The sequence below is a fragment of the Mauremys reevesii genome, linkage group 26 (genome assembly GCF_016161935.1).
Source record: "Mauremys reevesii isolate NIE-2019 linkage group 26, ASM1616193v1, whole genome shotgun sequence".
Taxonomy (NCBI): Eukaryota; Metazoa; Chordata; order Testudines; family Geoemydidae; genus Mauremys; species Mauremys reevesii.
In genome coordinates this window covers 14,033,883-14,059,595 of record NC_052648.1, presented here as the reverse complement: position 1 = coordinate 14,059,595, position 25,713 = coordinate 14,033,883, and the positions used below count along the sequence as shown (strand labels likewise).

At 51.5% G+C, this 25,713-nt stretch overlaps 1 protein-coding gene across 3 annotated transcripts in view; it reads right to left on the bottom strand.

Moving 5' to 3' along the window:
• Positions 1-11,862: 11,862 nt before the first annotated feature.
• MARCHF2 (membrane associated ring-CH-type finger 2) overlaps positions 11,863-25,713 on the bottom strand; it is an 87,816-nt gene continuing 73,965 nt past the window's right edge. For all 3 annotated transcript variants that reach the window (XM_039515667.1, XM_039515668.1, XM_039515669.1), the window contains one exon: positions 11,863-12,816. In XM_039515667.1, coding sequence (XP_039371601.1) covers positions 12,658-12,816 — 159 coding nt within the window. In that variant the 3' untranslated portion in view covers positions 11,863-12,657. The remainder of the gene's footprint in view (positions 12,817-25,713) is intronic.

Below are 25,713 nucleotides of genomic sequence, written 5' to 3'. Positions count from 1 at the left end.
ATTCTGATAGTGGCCCCTGATTTAAAGTGCCTCAAGTTCTGGGCACCCAGGTGTCATCGAGTCATTGCTTCCAAGCCAGGCAAGACCATTAGACCCTGTAGTCTGACCTCCAGCATCACACGAGTCAGAGACGTGCCACTGCCAAGCCTGTGACTTTGGTGAATTATAACTCCAGGAATAAACAACCTCCTGCTTTCCTGTCCTGGGCCGTCTCACTGACAGTTGGGGGCGTTGGTACCTTAATGGGGAGGCCTGTCTGCCAAGCAAAAGGCTTTTAGACAGTTTTGCTGAGTGTCCAAAGTTTCATCATATTCCTCCATCTGCTCAGCAACATCCCATCACTCCACAGCATGAGACCCAGGCGATGGTGACACTGACTTGCACACCAGGCAGTTTTCAAGGGCAAGAACAGGAAGAGGCTGCAGAAATTTGAGACTTTCCTTGAAACTAGACATGATTTTCCATCAGCGAAGCAGCTGGAGCCAGAACCCTGGTGCCGGGGAATGTTTTCCTAGCTGAGCTCGTAACCAGCCAGGGCTGCTTTTCAGGAAATGCCGGGAGCTGGGGCGGTGACTCACTTGTCCTGTCTATTCAGGGATTCATTAGCTGCACAAATGGAAAAAATATAAAACACCCGGCTGCAAACTGGGAAATTTCCTAATCAGCTGCAGGCAGGTCCGGGTGCCCAGGGCAGAGGGATTGTGGACGTATGCAATGTAATGGCCCTGCAGGGGCTCTGCGTACCCTTTGGGTCCCTGTTAGAGCAGCACAGCGCCAGCACTGCACAGCTCCCAGGGAGGGAGCGGAGCCAGACTGCAATGAGACGGGCAGGCCTATGTGGCGCCCGGCTCAGTCTCTCCCCAGAGCAGGCTGATGCTTCCTGGGGGAAGGTCAGGAGTCGTATGGGAGGGATGTCTCTGAGGGAGGGACAGGCCATGTCTGTACAATGGACCCCCAAGAATGGTGGCATCTGCAGTGTCAGTGACGCCCAGCAGGTGGTGCTGCAAGGCAGGCACTTGGATTCAATGTCTGTTTGGGGTCTATACTGAGCGTCCCTCCTGCAGCTAGTGCAGTTTCTGAGCCGGCTGGGAGAAGGCTGCGTCTGCACTTGGCTGTAGTGGAAAACCCCACCGCACTGCACTAGCTCCAGCACCTGCACAGCTGCAACCCCAGCTGGGGGCGCTAGTGTAGACAGGCTGCCAGCCTCATTGCACCACAGTAGATGCTGTTACAGGCTGCACGCGGCCCTGACTCACTCCCACCCCGGGGCTGTCCTGGCACTGGTGGAACAGCTGGCCATGTCCCCAATCTGCCAGGGGTAGCTACAGTCACAGGACACTGCAGGGAGCTCCCAGGGCATTTTGTTACCAGCTTCCGTACTGTGAAGACCCCCGTCTCTCCCCAGCTGCGTCCGCACCAGGCTAAAGCTGCCTGGGCTGTGAGTGCCTGCAGTGGGGGCCAGGCGCAGGAGCTTTGACTCCTGGGTTGTCTGGTCGAGTGGAGACGCACCCCTGGGCTGGCAAACGGCACCATTTCTGCTGCTCAGACAAACTGTGACAGCCACACACAGTCCTCTCTCCAGCGATTGCAGCCCCAGTGCATTGTGGGACCTATTCCACAGAGGCACATTGTGGGACTACACAGGAGGGTCAGTGCAATGGTCCCCTCTGCAGGCTACACTGGCCCTGTGATGTGAAGGGGGCCTGAGGGAGGATCCCGTGCTCGCGAGCCTTGCTCTAGGCACTGGCTATTACAGCAGGACAGGGTGGGGCACCACTGCAGGCGCTTGGGGGGGGAGACGAGGGTGCCACAGGCGTGTCAGGACCCCCCCTCCACCTTTCACATTATAAATGGGATGGGGGTCCTGGCTAGGTCCTGGCGAGTCAGGCAGGGGCTCCAGGGACCCCGGGTGGAAAGCCTGGGTGACGGCAGGATACTCTCAGCATGGAAAGACTGAGGAATGGCTCCGAGTCCGGGAGCTGCCCCTCTGGGCAAACACACCAAGAGCTGCCCCAAGCAGCCAGCACGTCCCTCTGCGTTTGATGCTCCATTGCTGGGTGTGATTGTTACTAGATGTGACCAGAATGGGATGCTCCAGGGTCTCTGCTCCTTTGTGGGGTCAGCTGGATGCCGTGGGGCTGAAAGGCCCAGTCAGCGGCACCTCACTGCTGCTTCCTCCTGTAACCTCTGCTCTGCCAGCCAAAGGTCGGTTTCTCTCTGTGCCATAGGCTGCTGGGCCCTGCTACTGCTTGGATCCACTGGCACCTCAGTGTCTGGGGCTACCAAGCCAGCAGGAAACTGGCCTTTCTTGTTTTGTTTCTAGGCAAGGTTTTTGTAGAGGGTCAATTGCAGAGAAGGGCCAGCCTTATGGGGTGTATTCACTCAGCTCTGTTCAGCTGCCAAGGCCGGATGCTGTGTGCGTCCCAGGCCATCCCCAAGCCGCAATCACAGAACAGCGTTGCCCAGGGGTTAAAGGAAATGCCTGGGAGCCAGGAGACCTGTGGACTATCCCCCGCCCTGGGCTGTGGTTTCCTTCTGGGGAAGTGGGGCAAACACCCGTCCCTCCTCATAAATCCCTCTGAAACCTTGGAGGGACGGGGGCTGCAAGCACCAACTGTTGCCAAGAACATACCAAGCATCAGCTCAAGGGGAGGGATAGCTCAGTGGTTTGAGCATTGGCCTGCTAAACCCGGGGTTGTGAGTTCAATCCTTGAGGGGGCCACTTAGGGATCTGGGGCAAAAATCTGCCTGGGGTTTGGTCCTGCTTTGAACAGGGGGTTGGACTAGGTGACCTCCTGAGGTCCCTTCCAACCCTGATGTTCTATGATCAAAGAGGGACTGGACCTTTCGGTGAAGAACAGGAATCGTCAGCATTATAACAGGTGACACTAAAACACAGAGCTTGGCAGGAGAGTGGCCACCTCTTGCTTCAGCCAGGCTCTAACTACTAGAGGCCAGATGAGACCTGCATTTTCCCCTGGATCATCTGGTGTCGCTCACCCAGACAGGACACTGCACTCGGGGTCTGATCCAGCCAGGCAGCTCCTACCTTCTGAACCAGCACTAGCCCCACAACCCAGCTGCTCTCAGAGGTGAGGCAGGTGCTGGTGGGAGCAGGCCCAGGCCCCATGGCAAGGGCCAGAATCGACACGCATTAGGTGAAACGTACAAGGAGGTCAGTGTTTGCCACAAGGAAAGTGGATCAGCTTGGGAGGGAGGAGACAGGAAGCTTGGTCCAGTGGTTAGAGCTCAAGACTGGGAATCAGGAGAACAGGTCTATTCCCAGCTCTGCCAGTGACTTGATGGGCGACCCTTGTGCCTCAGTTTCCCCACTTGTGTAATGGAGATGATGCTACCTCCCCACCTCACAGGGCTCTTCGTTCATGTTTGCAAAGGGCTGCAAGGTCCCTGCATGGATGGTGCTGGAGGAGGGCAGACAGTGTAGCTTCTCACTGAGGAGCCAGCCGCAGAAGCCAGTCAGAAAAGGGAACTGAGAATCATAGAATATGAGGGTTGGAAGAGACCTCAGGAGGTATCTAGTCCAACCCCCTTCTCAAAGCAGGACCAACACCAACTAAATCATCCCAGCCAGGGCTTTGTCAAGCCAGGCCTTAAAAACCTCTAAGGAAGGAGATTCCACCACCTCCCTAGGGAACCCATTCCAGTGCTTCACCACCCTCCTAGTGAAATAGTGTTTTCTAAATCCAGCCTAGACCTCCCCCACTGCAACTTGAGACCATTACTCCTTGTTCTGTCATCTGCCACCCCTGAGAACAGCTGAGCTCCATCCTCTTTGGAACCCCCCCCTTCAAGTAGTTGAAGGCTGCTATCAAATCCCCCCTCACTCTTCTCTTCTGCAGACTAAACAATCCCAGTTCCCTCAGCCTCTCCTCATAAATCATGTGCCCCAGCCCCCTAATCATTTTTGTTGCCCTCCGTTAGACTCTCTCCAATTTCTTCACATCCCTTCTGTAGTGGGGGGACCAAAACTGGATGCAATACTCCAGCTGTGGCCTCACCAGTGCTGAATAGAGGCAAATAATCACGTCCCTCGATCTCTTGGCAATGCCCCTACTTATACAACCCAAAATACCATTAGCCTTCTTGGCAACATGGGCACACTGCTGACTCACATCCAGCTTCTCGTCCACTGTAATCCCCAGGTCGTTTTCCGCAGAACTGCCACTTGGCCAGTCAGTCCCTAGTCTGTAGCAGTGCCTGGGATTCTTCCTTCCTAAGTGCAGGACTCTGCACTTGTCCTTGTTGAACCTCATCATATTTCTTTTGGCCCAATCCTCCAATTTGTCTAGGTCACTCTGGACCCTATCCCTACCCTCCAGCGTATCTAACTTTCCCTCCAGCGAGCTTGCTGAGGGTGCAATCCATCCCATCAACCAGATCGTTAATGAAGAAGTTTAACAAAACCGACCCCAGGACCAACCCCTGAGGCACATCGGTTGATACCAGCTGCCAATTAGACATGAAGCCGTTGATCACTACCCGTTGAGCTCGACGATCTAACCAGCCTTCTATCCACCTTATAGTCCATTCATCCAGCCCATGCTATCCACAGAGCCAGTTATCTCCTCAAGGAAGGCAATCAGGTTGGTCAAGCATGACTTGCCCTTGGTGAATCCACGTTGACTGTTCCTGATCATCTTCCTCTTCTCCAAGTGCTTCAAAATGGATTCCTTGATTTTTCGAGGGACTGAGGGGTCTGCAGTTCCCCAGATTCTCCTTCTTCCCCTTTTTAAAGATGGGCACTATATTTGCCTTTTTCCAATTGTCCAGGACCTCCACCGATCGCCATGAGTTTTCAAAGGTAATGGCCAATGACTCTGCAATCACATCAGTCAACTCCCTCAGCACCCACGCGTGCATTGCATCCGGCCCCATGGACTTGTGCATGTCCAGCTTTTCTAAATAGTCTTTAACCTGTTCTTTCACCACTGAGGGCTGCTCACCTCCTCCCCATACTGTGCTGCCCAGTGCAGCAGTCTGGGAACTGACCTTGTCTGTGAAGACCGAGGCAAAAAAAACATTGAGTTATTCAGCTTTTTCCACATCATCTGTCAATAGGTTGCCTCCCCGATTCAGTAAGGGTCCCACACTTTCCCTGACCTTCTTTTTGCTACTAACATACTGGTAGAAACCCTTCTTGTTACCCTTCACCTCCCTTGCTAGCTGCAACTCCAATTGTGCTTTGGCCTTCCCGATTACACCCCTGCATGCTCGAGCAATATTTTTAGACTCCGCCCTAGTCATCTGACCAAGTTTCCACTTCTTGTAAAGCTTCCATTTTGTGTTTAAGATCACTGAAGATTTCTCTGTTAAGCCAAGCTGGTCGCCTACCATATTTGCTTTTCCTTCTGCACATCAGGATGGTTTGTTCCTGCTCCCTCAATAAGGCTCTTGTAAAATACAGCCAGCTCTCCTGGACTCCTTTCCCCCTCATATTAGCCTCCAAGGGGATCCTGCCCGTCATTTCCCCGAGGGAGTCAAAGCCTGCTTTTCTGAAATCCAGGGTCCATATTTTGCTGCTCTACTTTCTTCTTTTTGTCAGGATCCTGAACTCGACCATCTCATGGTCACTGCTGCCCAGGTTGCCACCCACTTCTACTTCCCCTACCAATTCTTCCCTGTTTGTGAGCAGCAGGTCAAGAGGAGCACAGCCCCCAATTGGTTCCTCCAGCACTTGCACCAGGAAGTTGGCAGACTTTAGAAAACTCAGGGAGATGGTAGGTAAGATCCCATGGGAAGCAAGTCTAAGGGGGAAAACAGTTCAAGAGAGTTGGCAGTTTTTCAAAGAGACATTATTAAGGGCACAAGAGCAAACTATCTCACTGCATAGAAAAGAAAGGAAATATTGCAAGAGACCACTGTGGCTTAACCTGGAGATCTTCAGTGATCCGAAACTCAAAGGAGAGTCCTACAAAAAGTGGAAACTTGGTCAAATTACAAAGGATGAATATAAACAAACAACACAAGTACGTAGGGACAGAATTAGAAAGGCCAAGGCACAAAACGAGATAAAAAACATTCTAAAAATACATCAGAAGTGAGAGGAAGACAAAGGACAGGGTAGGCCTGTTACTCAATGGGGGTGAGGGGGAGAGAAACAATAACAGAAAATGTGGAAATCGGAGACGTGTTAAATGACATTTTTGGTTTGGTTTTTCATCACAAAGGTTAGTAGCAATTGGACATCTAACATAATGAATGGCAGTGAAAATGAGGTAGGATCAGAGGCTAAAATAAGGAAAGAACAAGTTAAAAATTACTTAGACAAGTTAGATGTCTTCAAGTCACCAGGGCCTGATGAAATACACCCTAGAATACTCAAGGAGCTGACCGAGGAGATATCTGAGCCATTAGCGATTATCTTCAAAAAGTCAAGGAAGACGGGAGAGATTCCAGAGGCCTGGAAAAGGGCAAATATCCTACCCATCTATAAAAAGGGAAATAAGGACAACCAGAGGAATTACAGACCTGTCAGTTTTAACTTCTGTACCAGAAAGATAATGGAGCAAATAATGAAGCAATCAATTTGTAAACACCTAGAAGATAATAAGGTGAGAAATAACAGTCAGCATGGATTTGTCAGGAACAAATCATGTCAAACCAACCTACTAGCTTTCTTTGACAGGGTAACAAGCCTAGTGGATAGGGGGGAAGTGGTAGACGTGGTATATCTTGACTTTAGTAAAGCTTTTGATACTGTCTAGCATGAGCTTCTCATAAACAAATTAGGGAAATACAACCTAGATGGAGCTACTACAAGGTGGGTGCATAACTGGTTGGAAAACTGTTGCCAGAGAGTAGTGATCAGTGGTTCACAGTCATGCTGGAAGGGCATCATGAGTGGGGTCCTCCAGGGATCAGTTCTGGTCCAGTTCTGTTCAATATCTTCGTTAATAATGTAGCTAATGGCACAGAGAGTACATTTATAATGTTTGCAGATGATACCAAGATGGCAGGGGTTGCAAGTGCTTGGAGGATAGGATTAAAATTCAAAATAGGGTGACCAGATGTCCCGATTTTATAGGGACAGTCCCAATGTTTGGGTCTTTTTCTTCTATAGGCCCCACCCCCTGTCCCGATTTTTCACATTTGCTGTCTGGTCACCCTAATTCAAAATGATCTGGACAAACTAGAGAAATGGTCTGAAGTAAATAAGATGAAATTCAATAAGGACAAATGCAAAGTACTCCAATAAGGAAGGAACAATCAGTTGCACACATACAGAATGGGAAATGACTGCCTAGGAAGGAATATTGCAAAAAGGGATCTGGGGGACAGTGTGGATCACAATCTAAATATTAATCAACAATGTAACACTGTTTCAAGAAAAGTAAACATCATTCATAGCAGGACTGTTGTAAGCAAGACACAAGAAGTTCTTCTGCTCTACGCAGCGCTGATTAGGCCTCAACTGGAGTATTGTGTCCAGTTCTGGGTGCCACATTTCAGGAAAGATGTGGACAATTTGGAGAAAATCCAGAGAGGAGCAACAAAAATTATGAAAGGTCTATAAAACATGACCTATGAGGGAAGACTGAAAAAAATCAGGTTTGTTTAGTCTGGAGAAGACAGAGCGGGGACATGATAACAGTTTTCAAGTACATAAAAGGTTGTTACAAGGACGATGGAGAAAAATTGTTCTTTTTAACCTCTGAGGATCGGACAAGATGCAATGGGCTTAAATTGCAGCAAGGGCGGTTTAGGTTGGACATTAGGAAAAACTTCCTAATTGTCAGGGTTGTTAAGCCCTGAGATAAATTGCCTAGGGAGTTGTGGAATCTCTGTCATTAGAGATTTTTAAAAGCAGATTAGAGCAACACCTGTCAGGGATGGTTTAGATAATACTTAGTCCTGCCTTGAGTGCAAGGGACTGGTTTAGATGACCTCTTGAGGTCCCTTTCAGGCCTACGATTCTATACATTCACATTTAGCTGTAGTAAAACCCATATTATTTGGTTGCACCCAATTTCCATGCAATCCAGATCGCTCTGAATCAGTGACTTGCTCTCTATTATTTGCCAATTCCCCAAATTTTGTGTCATCTGCAAACTTTATCAGTGTGATTTTATTTTCTTTCAGGTCATTGCTAAAAATATTAAATAGCATACAACCAAGAACCGATTGCTGCAGGGCTCCACTGGAGAAACAGCCTCTCGATGATAATTCCTCGTTTACAAACACATTTTGAGACCTATCAGATGGCCAGTTTTTAGTCTATTTAATGTGTACCATGTTAATTTCATATCACTCTAGTTTTTTAACCAAAATATTGAACAGCCCCAGGTTAAATGCCTTGTAGGAGTCTAAGTATATTATGTCAACACTATTACCGTTATCAACCAAACTTTGTAATCTCATAAAAAAAGCATCAAGTAGTATGACAGGATCTATTTATTATAAACCCATGCTGATTTGCATTAATTACATTACCCTGCTTTACTTCTTTATTCATTGAGTCCCGTATCAGCTGCTCCATTATCTTGCCTGGAATCGACATCAGGTTGACAGGCCTATACCTACCCAGGTCATCCTGGTTACCCTTTTTAAAACCTGGCACAACATTAGCTTTCTTCCAGACTTCTGGAACTTCCCCAGTGCTCCAAGACTTACTGAAAATCAACATTAACAATCCAGCGAGCTCCTCCACCAGCTCTTTTAAAAGTCCTGGGTGCAAGTTGTCCAGGCCTGGTGATTTAAAAATGTCTAACATCAGTAACTGCTGTTTAACACTAGTGCAAGGGAAAGAGTGATACCACCATATGATGAGACTATATCATGTTTTCCCCCCAGCTACAGAACAGAAATATTTATTGGAAATGTCTGCCTTTTCTGCATTATTGATAATGTTACCATTTCCATCTAGTAATGGACCAATATCACTGCCAGGTTTCTTTTTGTTCCTAATATATTTTAAAAACTCCTCCTTATTGTCCTTAACTCTGCTGGCCACAGATTTCTCTTTGTGTCCCTTTTCAGTCCTAACTTCTGATTTATGGTCATTACTATAAATCTTTCCCTTTCTTCCATGTGTTATATCATTTTCTTATAGCTGCCATCACTTCAACCTGGTTTAGAAGGGTTTTTTTAACCAGTACAGCCTTCTTCCTCAATTGTGGTTTTTTGGACTCTGAAGCAGAGGAAGGCAGCTTTCAGCTGTAGCCTACCAGCGCAGGGGCTTTCCAGAAGCAGGGCTGCGACAATCTTCACAGCGCTCTATAATCATGGCCTGGCTAAGTGAGACTGGAAGGCTGTTTCTTTCCAGCAAGCATTTGTCCCTGAGCACATCCTGCCTCTTCCAATAACAACACAACAACCCAAAAGTTGTTTCACTTTTATTTACATAATCACATGGTGTATTTCCTCCGGGACACTAGAGCAGAGACGCTGATTTTCCAGACTCCACAAGAGCTAAATGTCTCCGCTGGGAAGGAGGAGGCCCTAGAGGATTAAAAAGTGGGTATCACCCTTTTACAGGGGCACATGCAACAACTCAGATTACTTGGAAAGTACTATAAATACAAGGATGCAGAGAGAAAATAAAGCTACGGTGCCATGGGAGAGGATCGGCCACCCCTATCACCTGAGAGGGACTCCCAGGTTTCACAGTTGCAGACTTGTATCAATGCTGGGTTTCTATTTGAAAGACTGGTTACATTAGAGTCATTACTATTATCAGGAATGCACATGACTATGGGCTGAATTTTGAGACAGGTCTGTGCTAGATGTGTCATAGGAACCACCTCCCAGGGGCTGGTTGGATCTGGGGAGGTCAAATAAAAGGGAACACATTTGGAGAAAAATGCACCCAAGACACAGGTGTCTGCACAGTGAATGGCTGTAACCAGATCTCACACCCCGGGGGAGGAATGGAGCAGCATGTGCAACACACGAATGCAGAAAACAGCAAGGAGTGGGCGGCAGCTTCTACTTAAGAGCAGTTAAGCCTGGAAGTGCGGCTGTGCTTTTCCAATAACCCAGCAGCCAGTGTCAGTGAGTTCTGGTGGCTCTTGGAAAGCACTAGAGAGACCTGGCCAAACCTGTGGAGCAGCCTGCAGCTGCATTCAGGAGCTGCCAGGAGTCTGAATGGGCTCCTCGTGATTTCACACAAACGCTAACAGGATTTTGATTACTGTTGTGCAGCCACCCACTAGTCCCTCAGATTGCACCTCTGCTGAAGGAGCCTTTCATGTCTCACCAGGGCTGGAAGGAATTCAGTAGGGTATGCCAGCCCCCTCGGAGAGTCTAGATTGAACTGAAGGGGTAAGGGAAGGCTGTTCCTAGAATGAAGGATAACCAGCAGAAGAGACGAGACAAGGGCCTTCCCAGGAAGTTGGGGAGAAAGGCAGCAGTGGGAAGAGGGGAGCAAAGCCTCTGGACTGTATGGATGTGACAAAGGAGAGAACTATTGTCCCAGGTACCAAGGAACAAGGCACACTTGCTCAGCTATCAGACGAGAGAAGAGACTTTCCCTCAATCAGTGATGGGAACATGCACAAACCCGCAGAGAACCCTGGGAGAAAAGAGTGAAAGATGTTCCACAGCAACCTACTGCCCAATCACAAATGAATATTGCAAGGCAGACACAGGAGGGAAGCCAGCCACACAGCAAAGCCCTGGCCACATCGAACCATTGACCCCAGTAGAGAGAGCTGAGCATTTTGCATGGTCAGTTAGGCAACCATTGCCCATCAAGGATTTTTTTAATTTGATCCAAACTGAAAGGGAGGGGAGGGGGCCGCTCTGGCGAAAGGATCCAGCTCAGCCAGGCAGGAGAGAACACGGAAAAGGGGAGGTTGGATTTAGAATCCAGCAATTTGGGAACTATGGGGCTAAGGCCCAGAACTGTGCTATCCAAGCTAAATTCCATCTCCGGAGTCAGCGACTCGAGTCTCAGAATCATGGTGCATGGATGCAAGTATAGGGCTACAATTCAAGCCTGCCTACTCTTTGCTATTTCCCTTAACAGTTGCAGTATTTGGATCTCAGAATATTGCTCTCCGAAATAGCTCTCTATAATTAGAGCACTTGCCAAGGCCTAGACCATGGTGACAGAACACCTGCAGACTAGATCTGTTCTGAGATGTGGAAGCAAAGCACTGTGCACAGTAGAATATTAAATAGAGGAGGGATTATTTGAGGGTCACGGAAGTGGGGGATGGAAGAGGATGAGGCAAGGACTGAAGGCCAAAGAGGAACATTTACACTAGCTATTAAGGAAGAGTTGCTGGAAATCCCTTGGCAGATCTTCCACTGCAAGGTGTCAAGGGCCATTTGCTAAGCTTATTGCAGAGGCAACTGGATGCACCAGGTGGCAAGAGGAACCCATGCCCTGGACTAGAGAGTGACTCAGGAGCCCATTCAGCCCTGAAAACCCAGGAAAATACGTGTGTTAGGGCCACCGATGGTCCAGGCAGTGATTTCAGTGACTCTCCAAATAGCAGCACCAGGGGCTGTGTGCACAGAAGGTCACTATGCAGGGAGTCCTAAGGCTTCCCCTCCCTGCTGCTTGGGATGCAGAACATGAACATGTCCAGGAAGGTACATGCAGGAGCTAATGGTAGTGTAGCTCCCACTTCTAGCAGCGTATAGGTTGATCTTAGGGAACATGAACAGGATACATTAGCCAATGAGAACCCAGCTCTGCTCTTTTGGGGGGTGGCGACAGCTCCTCTCTTAGCCTTCAGATAGTTTTAAGCAAATAAGGGTCTCCTGAATGGGCTGTCTCTGGCTCATGCAGTGATTTTTAGGATCATATCCTCTTAGCACCTGGAGTCACTCGCTGTGTTATGTTTAGCGGAAATAATATTATACCAACAGCTGAACACAGCAGAGTCCTAGGGATAAAGTGATAATTTCATATTTTATGAGCTCACAGCTTCAAGTGAGAGTTTTCATATTCTGAAACATTGTGAAATTTTCAAGATTACAGTATTTTACAATACAAAATGTCTCCATTCAGTATTATGTCATTTTACTCCTTCTGGGATTATAATAATTATTAAAAGCACACACAACCTTGTCAAAAGGACAATACCACCACTACAGAAAACAAAGGAGAAAACCTGCTGCAATGATCTCAAAATCCATTTAGTGCAAAGGACAGGGGAACTTTTAGCAATGTCCAATGAGAAGTGTTCTTTATATGCTCATATTGAGAAACGGCCCAGATTCAACCTCTGAGTGAGATCAGGCTGCCAGCTTCTATACTGAAGCTTAGAACAATGTCTATGTCAACACAAAAGGACTGAAACATAATATGCATGGCCATTAAAAATAATATTTATATATAGCTATATAGAGGGATTTTTTCCACATCATGTATTTAGTTTTAAGAAATAATTCTGGCAGCTAAACACACATGGCTTTCTGTCTCTGTGGACTCAGAGCCCTTTGGGGCCATTTCACACAGCCAAATGATTATCATCTGTTTGTTTGCCTCAAACTGAAGTATTGTACTCGCTGAGTGCAAAGTCCCTTTGGTTGGGATGATTGTTTTGCCAGGTTGCTGCAGCTTCCACACACCTTGTCCACAGAAAAAGATTCAATCCGCTTCTCTGGCGACATTCCTGCAAAGCCGCTCTCGTCCTCTCCTTGCTCACAGCTGCCCCATTCGGAGGATACCTGGCATGGGGTAACTCACACAGTTGTTTCATCTGCATTCTTCTTCATGAGCTTGGTGGAGAGCAGGGAATGCTGGACAGGATGAGGGCTCTTGGAGTCAGGAATCATTAAGCGGACTTTCTGATTGGTCCTTCTCCACTCCGAATACAGCTGGCAATGATAACGGAATGAAACCTGATGGACAACAAAGTATCAGTCTGATTACTGAGCTGCCGGGGCCTGCCACAGAATGGATGATTGGTCCTAGGACTGACCCTTGGGAACAATTCCTACCCTTTGTTCCCTGTCCTTTAAGTTCTCAATGAATGGATGGGAGGTAAATGCCTGTGCCCAGTAGAGGACAATGCTAGTGAGATAGAATGGCAGCACTAGCTGCTTTCCTGAGCCCTGCAAAATGGATTCCTGCACTCTTTCCACAGCCCACGGAAGCTAAGGGAGACAAAGCTGTGCCAGAAGTGGCTGGGACACATCGCTTCAGGCCTTTGCTGAGGAATTTTACTGATTGTTTGCACACTCAAAACCTTGATTTCTGTTGTTTTCTTATTTTAAGAAATTGTCCCTAACTAATAATACAGACCAGCTGGATTTGCTGAGAGCACACATTCCTGGGCCAGAGTTTGCTTGATTCGGTTTACACCAGTCCCAGTGCCCTCTGGAGAGGATCTATGGAGATGCCATGGAAGTACAGGGTGTCTCTGTAAGGGACTGCAACAGGAATCTTAGTCCTGTGCATGAGTTAACCAGAGCACCAGATCTGGGGTTAGAATGAACTAGGCATTCTGGGAGGGAACATTCAGCAAGGCTCAGGATCAGAAGGGTGAGTGAATCTCATATGGTTAAATCCCTACAATTGGCAGGCGATGGTGCAGCTTGGCCCCAAGCTCGGTTTTTTGAAGTTCTTGCAGTAACTTGTTTTCCTGTCTGCAGTTACTACACTTCGGTTGCGCTTTCAGCCTTTCCTCATTTCCCTCTCTAAACATTCCTGCATGACTCAGCCTGAACCCAGAAGTGATGCAACTGAAGTTTGCCAGGCTGGATGGAACAGGAACCCCTGAAGCAGGCTGGGATGATGGACATGGGACTCCACAAACTGTTTCAAATCAGGACGCTGCAGCGCGATTTGGGCTAAGTTTTCACACCGGACCTGGGGTTCCCAAAGCTGAAGGGAAGAGGAACACACTTGTCGTGGCCCACCCACAGAGTTGTGAACCATCACCTGCCTGTTTGCTCTCCACCTCCAACGTTCTCCCTTTCTGGCCATATGGCAGCAGAGACAGCGGGTGTGTGTTTGGGGAGCGGAAAAGGGATGGAGAGAGAGAACGAAAACAAAATAAAGAGCCACATCCACAAACCCACAGAGAAACTGGACAGAAAACAGAGGCACCACAGCACAGTGAGGGGCATAACGCTGAAGAAAGGGGGCAACAATCTATGTGGGGAGGGGAAGGCTCCAACCAAAGAAGGCTGGGAACTCAGCCCCAGACTTTGGTCAGTTCTTTGTGTTTCAGAAAGAGGGGGTGGGGGTGGGCACACAGATACAACATGACATGACACTGCCTTTAGATGTCAAATTCAGACTGATTTTCCCCCTCTCTCAGGCCATGTGCTCCTGACTGACTTCGCCAACATGCCCTGGAGGTGGGCAAGTGGGGAGCGTGCGGGAAGATCCTGTTCCCAGTAACAATGCCCTGAGCATCCCATGCACAGCTGAGGCAGAGAGCCCAGAAACAGTGCCAGTTACAGATTCCCAGTAGTCTATGGGGCCTTGTTAACGCCAAGGCAGTGACAGACAATTTTAAGGCAGTATTGCTGGGCTGCTCTGCTACAATCGAGAACTCTGCGTACTGTGAGTAAGAAAAAATGGTTACTAACTTTTTGTAACTGTTGTTCTTCGAGATGTGTTGCTCGTGTCCATTCCATTGTAGGTGTGTGTGCTCGCCACATGCACTGGTGCTGGAAGTTTTTTCCTCAGTGGTATCAGTAGGGGACCGGCTCTGGCGCCCTCTGGAGTGGCGTGCGCATGCACTGGTATAAGGGGCACTGCTGGCCCCCTCCCACCCTCAGTTCCTTCTAATCAGAACTCCGACAGCGGGGAAGGACGGGTGGGTCATGGAACGGACATGAGCAATACATCTCGAAGAACAGTTATGAAAGATTAGTAACCGTTTTTTCTTCTTCAAGGATTGTTCATGTCCATTCCATGGTAGGTGACTCCCAAGCAGTACCTCTGGAGGCGGGCAGGAGTTCATGGCCGTGTCGACTGCAAAACAGCTTTGCCAAATCCAGCGTTATCTCTGGCCTGCTGAGTAATGGTGTAGTGCGTGGTGAATGTATGTACTGAAGATCATGTGCCAGCCCTGCAGATGTCCTGGATAGGAACATGCACCAGGAAGGCAGCCGAAGACGCCTGAGCCCTAGGTGAGTGAGCCTTCACTGTCTGTGGAGGTACAGCCGGCGCCAACTCGCAATAAGTGCAGATGCAGGTGGTGATCCAGTTTGAAATCCTCTGAAAGGACATCAGAAGACCCTTCATCCTGTCAGCTATCGCAATAAAGAGCTGAGTTGATCTGCGGAAGGGCTGGATGCACTCCAAGTAGAAAGCCAGGGCATGCCTGACATCTAGAGTGTGCAGGTGTCTGTCCTCGTTGGTCTTGTGAGGCTTGGGACAGGACACTGAGAGGAAGATATCCTGATTGACATGGAAGCACAACGCCACCTTCAGCAGGATAGGGCTGCAGCTGCACCTTGTCCTTGTAGAACACCGTATACGGGGGCTCCGAAGTGAGGGCTTTAATCTCGGAGACTCGCCTCACTGAAGTAATGGCTTCAAGGAACGCGACCTTCCATGACAGGTGCGAGAGAGAGAGAGCAAGAGGCTCGAACGGAGGACCGGTAAGCCTGGAAAGGACTAGACTGAGGTCCCATTGGGGAATCGGATCCCAAACTGGCAGGGCCCCCCACGCTGGCCTGGCGGTTGAGAATACTGATCTGATGGAAGGCTGATTGCAGGAGGTAATCTAGGATTGATTGTAAAGAGACACTAACAGGAAATATTCCACTCCAAAGCCTAGCAAGAGAAGTGTTTCCACTTTGCAAGGCAGTCAAGTGTCAGAGGGGAGCCGTGTTAGTCTGGATCTGTAAAAAGCAACAGAGAGTCCTGTGGCACCTTATAGACTAACAGACGTGTGAGGTGGAGAGAAGTGAGGTTCTAGTCCATGAGAGTGCCGAACCAATGCTGGCAAGGCATGCCTGGTCCCTGATCTTGGAAAGGAAGGCACCCGACAGCGATGTAGTGAACAGAATTGGTGGCATTTCCTGTACTGTCTTCTGGCAAACAGGGTGGAGGGACCACTCGTAGTGAGAGAAGGAGGACCTGCTGAGGCAATCCGCCAGCGTGTTCCAGACACCAGGGAGGTTCGAGACTTCGTCCCACAGGTCAGGACTGACCTGTTGACATAGAACATTGTCTGTCAGCACCTGCATCACTTGACTAGGATGTAAATGTTCTTATCAGTAACTGCTGCGGGACTCTGCTGCTGGCCCCCAGCACCCTGGCTGTTGGCGCCAGGATCCTAATGGTTAAATGTTTAACCAGTACTTGGGGCACACACCAGGCAAATGGCCCTGAGCTTTCTGACCTTTATGTGAAGCGACAGCTCCTCCCGCGACCATAGTCCTTAAGTTTTGAGGGCACCAAGGTGTACTCCCCAGCCGAGGCTGGACGCATCCGAGACCAGGGACACTGTGAGCCATGGAGCTGCAAACGGAACCCCTTCCATCACCGGATTTGGGTTGCACCACCATTGGAGGGAGGTGAGTAACTGGGACAGGATCATGAGGAAGGGACCTCAGCTGCAGTCTTTGATGCTGGACTACGTAGGTGCACGCAGCCATGTGCCCTAGGAGTCTGAGACAGACCTGAGCTGTGGTGACTGGGTGTGTGATGACTTGGGCAATCAGATCTGACATTGCTCTGAACCTGGCTTGTGGTAAGAACTTCTGGCTTGGGTAGAGTCGAGGACTGCTCTGATGAACACTATCCTCTGAGCAGGGACCAGTGTTGATTTTTGTTTATTAACAGGCCCAGGGCATGACAAGTGGTTTGCAACACCTCGATACTGCACTGCACCTGCTTCTGGGAGCAACCCTTGACGAGCCAGTCATCCAGCCAGGGATAGATCTGGACCCCTCGATGTCTGAGGTAAGCTGCAACTACTGCCATGCACTTTCTAAACACTCTTGGTGCTCTTGCTAGGCCAAATGGGAGCACTGCGAACTGATAATATGTCTGACCAACCACAAAACGTAGAAATCTCTTGTGTCCGGGAAATCTTAAGATGTGAAAGTAAGCACCTTTTAGGTTGAGGGCGGCATTCCAGGATCCAGGGAGGGGATGATGGAGGCCAAGGAGACCATGTGGAATGTCAATTTCTTGAGATATTTGTTGAGGTCTCGCAGGTCCAGGATGACCCTAGCCCTCCTTTGGCTTTTTGAATGAGAAAGTACCGGGAGTAAAAACCTTTCCCTCTTCATTCTGCTGGAACTTCCTCCATGACCCTCAGCCACAGGAGGGCTTGCACCTTCTGGGTGAGCAATTGCTCGTGAGAAGGGTCCCTGAGGTGGTACGGGGAAGGGTGTGGGAAGGGGGGATAGAACAAAATTGGAGGATATACCCCGCTGCCGCTGTATTGAGGGCCCAGCGGTCTGTAGTTATGGAGGTCCAAGCAGGGAGGAAAGGTAACAGATGATGGGAAAATAAAGGGTGAGACAGATCCTGGTTGCAGGCTGGGAGGTCACCCTCGAGCGTCCCCTCACAATGATTGCCTGTTTTTGTGAGGGGTGCGGCTCGAGCCCAAATGCAGCCCCACTGCAGGCGATTGGCCTTGGCAATGCCTATATCCCCATCTCTTTCTGCAGTACGGTTCCACTCTGGTCTGGCCCGTGAACCTCTGCATTTGCTGAGGTTTACATCTCTTTCCAGCATGGGCTGGAGTGTACAGGCCCAGCGAGCAAAGAATGGCCCTTGAGTCTTTTAGGCCGTGTAATCTGCTGTCCGTTTGTTCAGCAAACAGGGCCGAGCCGTCGAACGGGAGGTCCTGAATGGACTGTTGGACTTCCACCAATAGACTGGATGATTGAAGACATGATGCCCTTCTCATGGCCACCGCGGAGGCCATCGCTCTGGCTGCAGAGTCTGCCACGTCTGAGGCGGCCTGGAGGGAGACTCTTGCAATTGCCCTGCCCTCCTCTAGTATGGCATCGAACTTCCATTTGGTGTCCTGCGGGAGTGAATCAGCAAACTTGGCCATGGACTGCCATATGCTGAAGTGATACCTGCCGAGCAGAGCCTGGTGGTTTGTGATGCAAAGCTGTAGGCTGGTTATAGAATAAATTTTCCTGCCCTATAGATCAAGTCGTTTGGCATCTTTATTTTTTTGGGTCGAGCTGGGCTGCCCCTGCCTGTTGTGCTCGTTGGCAGCCGCAACCACCAGAGACCCGGGAGAGGGCTGTGTATATAGGTACTCAAACCCCGTTGCAGAAACGTAGTATTTGCACTCCGCCCTCTTAGAAATGGGTGGCAGGGATGATGGTGTCTGCCACAGGGCTTTTATGATTTTTACTACTCCATCGTACATGGCTAGAGCCACCTTTTCTGGGGCTGCTGCTGCTGCAAGACATCAAATAGGGAGTCTGTGGGTTCGGACATCTCCTCTGCCTGCAATCCCAGGTTGGCTGCCACCTGTTTAAGCAGTTCCTGCTGGGCTTTGACATTGTCCTGAGGCACAGTCTGCAGTGGGCCAGCTACTGCCTCATCAGGCAATGAGGCGGCAGCGGCCAGCCCAGAAAGAGGGGTAGGTTCTATGTCCCCTGCCTGGGGAACCATGTCCACTGGAGAAAGTAGCTCTTGGGCCCCTTGGACCGATGTGACGTCCGAGCCCGGGGGCGGTCGAGACACTAAGACTGAAGGTTCTTCCAATGCCCCTGAGACTGAGCACTGGGCCTGAAGTTCCCCAGCCTGGGGAATTGCCCGTGGGTTATAGACTTGCCAGGGCCCAGGCCACTGACCCTGCGGCCACATGCCTGCAGGTTGGCTCTGGGAAGAACCTGCTTGCTGTGCAGGTGGCAGTTGATCCCTTGGGGGCCATCAACACCTTACTCTCAGAGCCCAAGGAGGAATAGTCTTCCTCTGGTGACCGCAGTGGCGCCACCAGAGGGTAGGCTTCCCCGCTATGTCTGGCGGTCTTGTGCCTGACAATCAGGCAGTGGTATCGAGACTCCGTGGAGCCATGTTGCATATCCGGCAATCAGCTGTGCTGCTAATATGCCCAGTAATAATCTGGAGAACGACGCCACCCGCTTCAGGAAATGGTGCGCAGGCTTCGGTGACCATGATCAGGAGTGCGGAGATTGTCTACGACGCTCCGGTGACTGACGTTTGGATTCCGGTGACCGGCAATGGGGCTCTGATGACTGTCCCCGGGGGTGCGGAAACTGGTGTCTCTCCGAAGAGCGGTGTTGAGACTACGGGCGGGGAGTGCTGAGGCTCTGGTGAGCGGCGCCTGTGAACCAGGGAGTGGCACCTTTCGGGTGACCACTGCCGGAGTTCTGGGGACTGGTGGCACACCTCCGTGGCCCGGTACCGTGGATCTCGTGATCGATGTGTGGATCCTGGAAATTGGTGCCTGGAGCTCGGCGATCGCCAGAAACCTGCTGAGTAACCGCGGGTCTGCGATTTGGGACGCAGCTCTGGTCCTGGGGAGTGGGCCCGGGTACGGTGCCCGGGGGTAACTTCTGCAGGGATGCCATTGAGGGCTTTCCCTCAGAAATGGGTGGGCAGGAGGGGTCCTTAAGCCTTTCTTCCTGAGGAATAGGCGGCACCGGGAGAGAGAAGATGTCTTTTGCCGCTTGAAAGGCTTCTGAGGTGGACGCAACCATGAGGTATCACACGTCTCTACCACTCCCTGGGGTAGGAGGCAGGTCGCGGGGTGGACTTGGCCAATAGGCAAGGCTGCCACCTGGCTACGCTCCGGTGATGGCGAGATGGCCCAACTTGGTCCAGGCTCCTCTTTTCCCTTATCTTTACCCTTATGGAACCCCGGGGAGCATCCCTTCCTGGTGTGCTTCTTGTGCCTTTTGTCTCCTACCGGTGACAAGGACGGGCGTCAGGAGGCAGCCAGTGCTGGGGGCACACTTCTTGTCGATGCTGAAGTACTCGCACCGAGTCCAAATGTGCAGGCTCCGAGGGTGGTGCAAGAGCAGACTTCAGCCTGACGTCTCTCTCCTTTCTGGTCCAAAGCTTGAATCCTTTGCAAATACGGCACTTTTCACAAATGTGGGACTCACCCAAACACTTCAAACAACCAAAATGTGGATCTTTGATTGGCACAGGTTTCTTACAGTGATTGCACAGCTTGAAGCCCGGGGAGCGGGACATGTCCTGTCCCTGGGCTTTGTCCCTCGGGGGACTATGAATAACTAAATACACTAACACTATAAGGAAACTGATAACTGTCTACAACTATTTACACAATAAAAGTTCAAAGAACCACTGAAAGAGAGCCACTTGATAGAGTAAGGGGAGCGTTCCACCACTGACACTGGCGGTAAGAAGGAACTGAGGGAGGGATGAGGCTGGCAGTGCCCCTTATACCGGCGCATACGCGCGCCACTCTAGAGGGTGCCAGAGCCGGTCCCCTACGGATACCAATGAGGAAAAAAAAGACGGTTGCTCACCTTTGTAACTGTTGTTCTTCGAGATGTGTTGCTCATATTGATTCCAATTAGGGTGTGCGCGTGCCGCGTGCACGTTCGTCGGAAGATTTTTACCCTAGCAACACTCGGTGGGTCGGCTGGGCGCCCCCTGGAGTGGCACCGCTATGGCACCGGATATATACCTCTGCCGACCCATCGGCCCCTCAGTTCCTTCTTGTCGGCTACTCCGACAGAGGGGAAGGAGGGTGGGTTTGGAATGGATATGAGCAACACATCTCAAAGAACAACAGTTACAAAGGTGAGTAACCGTCTTTTCTTCTTCGAGTGCTTGCTCATATCGATTCCAATTAGGTGATTCCCAAGCCTTACTTAGGTGGTGGGGTCGGAGTGAGATGTCGCAGAGTGGAGAACCGCTGAGCCAAAGGCTGCATCATCTCTGGACTGTTGGACCAGAGCATAATGTGAAGCAAAGGTGTGGACCGAAGACCAGGTAGCCGCACGACATATCTCCTGGATAGGTACACGAGCCAGGAAGGCGGCAGATGAAGCCTGAGCCCTGGTAGAATGTGTGGTGAGGTGGCTTGAGGGTACATGAGCCAAGTCGTAACAAGCACGGATACATGCCGTTACCCACAATGAAATCCTCTGGGATGAGACAGGTAGACCCTTCATTCAGTCTGCCACTGCGACGAAGAGCTGGGGCGTTTTACGAAATGATTTTGTCCACTCAATATAAAATGCGAGGGTTCTATGGACTTCTAGGGAGTGCAATTGTTGCTTCCGTCGTGATGAGTGCGGCTTCGGGAAGAAGACCGGAAGGAAGATATCCTGGTTGACATGGAATGCCGAAACCACTTTAGGGAGGAATGCTGGGTGTGGACCTAACTGCACCTTGTCCTTGTGGAACACAGTATACGGTGGGTCCACCATGAGAGCCTGAAGCTCGGAGACTCACCTGGCCGATGAAATGGCTACGAGAAAAACTGTCTTCCAGGACAGGTATAGCAACGAGCATGTTGCCAATGGCTCAAATGGGGGAGACATAAGTCTGGTTAGAACCAGGTTGAGGTCCCATGTTGGGGCGGGGCGTCGTACTTGTGGGTATAGGCGCTCCAGGCCCTTAAGAAATCTAGAGACCATAGGGTGTGATAACACGGAGCGGCCACTCCCCCCTGGATGGAAGGTAGAGATGGCCGCCAAGCCCTCCTGTTTGAGGGACCAGAGGTAATCCAAGATGGTTGGGATCGAGGCCTCAGTGGGGGTAACACTGTGTGACCCGCACCAGCAGGAGAAATGCTTCCATTTGGCCAGATACATTGACCGTGGAAGGCTTCCTGCTACCCAGCAGTACTTGCTGTACTGAGGCAGAGCAACGCAATTCTGACTGGTTCAGCCATGCAGCAGCCACGCCTTGAGGTGGAGGGCCTGCAGGTCTGGGTGGCGAAGTCTGCCGTGGTCCTGCGTTATGAGGTCTGGGTGGAGTGGCAGGGTAATTGGGTTGGCTAGTGACAGATCGAGTAGCGTGGTGTACCAGTGCTGCCTGGGCCACTCTGGAGCGATCAAGATTAGGTGCGCTCTGTCCCTGCGGAGTTTCAGCAGGACCTTGTGAACCAGCGGGAACGGTGGGAAGGCATAAAGCAGCCGGTTCGTCCACGGCATCAGGAATGCGTCCGAGATCGACCCTGGTGAGAGGCCTTGGAAGGAGCAGAACATCTGGCATTTCCTGTTCTCGCGGGAAGCAAACAGGTCTATGTGGGGAAATCCCCACCTCTGGAAAACTGAATGAATAACATCTGGGCGTATCGACCACTCGTGGCAGAGGAATGACCTGCTCAGTCGATCCGCCAGAATGTTCCGAACCCCCGCGAGAAAGGACGCTACCAGGTCTATCGAGTGGGCTATGCAAAAGTCCCAGAGTCTGATGGTCTCCTGACAAAGGGGGGAAGATCGAGTCCCTCCCTGTTTGTTTATATAGTACATGGCCGTTGTGTTGTCCGTAAACACTGAGACACCGCGGCCTTGTAAATGTTGCAGGAATGCCTGGCACGCTAGGCGGACTGCTCTCAGTTCTCGGACATTTATGTGAAGTGTCAGCTCCTGAGATGACCAGAGGCCTTGCGTACGAAGGCTCTCGAGGTGCGCGCCCCAGCCGAGAGAAGACGCGTCCGTCGTCAGGGACACTGAGGGCTGAGGCGGATGGAATGGTAACCCTGCACACACCAGGGAGGGAGTCAGCCACCAGTCTAGAGAGCCTAGAGTGCTCGGGGGAATGGTGACTATTGTGTCTATTGAGTCCCTGCTCGGGCGGTATACCGAGTTGAGCCAAGTTTTTAACGGATGCAGGCAGAGCCTGGTGTGCTTGGTTACGAACGTGCATGCCGCCATGTGGCCCAAGAGACCGAGACAAGTGCGAACCGAGGTCGTCGGGAAATTCTGCAGACCGCGGATGATTGTTGCCATTGCTTGAAACCGCGGCTGTGGTAAGCAGGCCCTGGCGAGATTGGAGTCTAGGGTCGCTCCTATGAAGTCTAACCTCTGTGTGGGAACCAGAGAGGACTATATTGATCACCAGGCCTAGACGAGTGAATAGGACCCTGACGACGCCCACATGCTGGGCGACTTGTGTCTCGGAGGTCCCCCGGAGGAGCCAATCGTCCAGATATGGAAACACGTGTATCCGACGTCGGCGGAGATACGCAGCGACCACGGCCATGCACTTCGTGAATACCCTTGGGGCTGTGGAAAGGCCAAAGGGCAGGACTGTGAACTGGAAGTGCTGATGGTCGGCTACGAAACGGAGGTACCTCCTGTGCGGAGGAAAAATGGCGATATGAAAATATGCGTCCTTCATTTCGAGGGCGGCATACCAATCTCCAGGATCCAAGGACGGGATAATGGTCCCCAGGGATACCATACGGAACTTCAACTTTACCATAAACTGGTTGAGTCCTCGCAGGTCTAGGATGGGTCTGAGACCACCCTTTGACTTGGGGATTAGGAAATAACGGGAGTAAAACCCCTTGCCCTTTTCATTCTTTGCCACCTCCTCTATAGCCCCCATGGCGAGGAGCGACCGCACCTCTTGCAAGAGGAATTGCTCGTGAGAGGGGTCCCTGAAGAGGGACGGGGTTGAAACAAATTGGAGGTGGTATCCATATTCCACCGTGCGTAGGACCCAGAGGTCCGAGGTTAACTGGGACCACGCCGGGAGGAAGTAGGAGAGACGGTTGGAGAAGGGAGGAGAAGGATCCTGGCCTGTAATTGGTACGCCGTCCTCGGGCGCACCTTCAAAAGTTAGATTTTGGCCCCTTTGGGGTCCTGTTTGGCATCTACGCCACCTGGGCTGCGCAGCCTGTCAAAGTCCTGCCTGTTTCTAGGCACAAAAAACGGATGGGGAGGTTGGGGGCGGAAGGGTCTGCGTTGGGTCACTGGCATGTGCATGCCTAGCAAACGCATTATGACCCTATTGTCTTTCAGGCTTTGCAGCCTAGGGTCAGTCTTCTCCGAGAAGAGGCTTTTACCATCGAACGGCAAGTCCTGGATGGTGTACTGCAACTTGGGTAGGAGGTTGGAAATGTGAAGCCATGAGATGTGCCTCATGGCAACACCTGAGGCCTGAGTCCTGGCTGCTGAGTCGGCTGCATCGAGTGAGGCTTGGAGGGAAGTTCTGGCCACCTTTTTTCCTTCCTCTAAGAAGGCCGCGAACTCCTGGTGGGAATCCTGAGAGAGTAGTTCCGTAAATCTCCCCACCTCCGCCCATGTGTTGTAATTATAGCAGCTGAGGAGGGCTTGTTGATTCGCCACCCGGAGCTGTAAGGCGCCCGCCGAGTACACCTTACGGCCGAGCAGGTCCATTCGCCTAGCCTCCTTAGATTTTGGGGCTGCCGCCTCCTGGCCACGGTGTTCCCTCTTATTAACAATTGAACGACCAGTGAGCAGGGAGGAGGATGGACATATAAATACTCGTACCCCCTAGAGGGCAACCATATATTTACGCTTGACTCCCCTGGCCGTAGGTGGGATGGAGGCCGGCGATTGCCATATAGTGTCTGCATTGGCTTGGATGGTACGAATAAACGGTAGGGCCACTCTGGTGGGAGCATCAGCCGACAGAATGCTCACCACCGGGTCCTCCACCTCTGGGACCTCCTCTACCTGGAGGTTCATGTTGAGTGCTACCCTCCTGAGGAGGTCCTGGTGGGCCCTCAGGTCGATTAGAGGAGGGCCTGAGGAGGATGTCCCTGCCACCGCCTCGTCTGGAGAAGAGGAAGAGGAGACACCTGGGACGAGAGGGTCCCGCATGGCCTCTTGCTCCTGAGCAACCTCCTGCTCCAGTGGGACTGGGGAGTCCGGTGAGTGGACTGGAGCTTCCTCCGTACCAGCGGGAGGCGGACGACTGATTGTCACCTCTGGCACCCGGTGCTCTGATGGTGCCGAGCGGGACGGGACTACTGGTGCCCCTTGGGCCTGGTGGTACGCCCAAGGTGTCCAGAAGGACCACTGGTGTGGGCCTAGGTCCTGGGCCTGTGCCTCTTGGAAGACATCAGACTCGCGGTCCTGCGCATAATAGCTGTCCGCGCGGGACGACTCTGAAGCGTGCCTGGAAGGCCATGGAGGAGCGGAGAGGCCCTGAGCAGAGTCCATGTCTCTAGCAGGCCTAGCTCTACTCGGCACTGGATACCGGTACCGGGAGGCATACCGGTACCGGGAACGAGATCGGGACCTGTGACCGGAACGGTGCCGGGAGGTCGACCGCGATCTCGAGGCTCGGCGTCGGGAGCGGCTACGGGAGTCACGGTGCCTGGAGCGGTGCCGAGAATATCGGGCCAGTGACCGGGATGCCGACCGGAGCCGCGAGTGCGACCGGTACCGCAGAGGAGAACGGTGCCGGGACTGCGAGCGGCGACGGGAGCGGGAGCGCCGTCGGGACCTGGAACATCTGCGGGACCGTGATCTAGAACGGTGCCGGTCTGCTGTGCCGACAGAGGGTGGCCAAATCAAGGCCGGCTTGCCTATAGACTGTATCGCCCACACCGGTGGTGCCGGGGGCGGAGGCAGCGTCCACTCTGTCATCAAAATCAGATCCCTCGCCGTTGAGAACGTCTCCAGCGTGGACGGGATATTAAGCTCTACCACGGGTCTAGCCGGGGAGCTGACAGGCACCGGACTCGACGGCCCTTGTGGGACCGGAATCGACGGTGCAGACGTCGTCGGTGCCGCGCCGGGCGGTCCGACTTGGACGAGCTCTCTGGCTGCGGTGCAGGTGACACGGAAGCAGCAGGAGTCTTAGACTTCCTCGACCTCGGGGAGAGGGAGCAGCGTCGAGCCGGCCTCGGTGCCGGCGACGGGTGGTGCCGA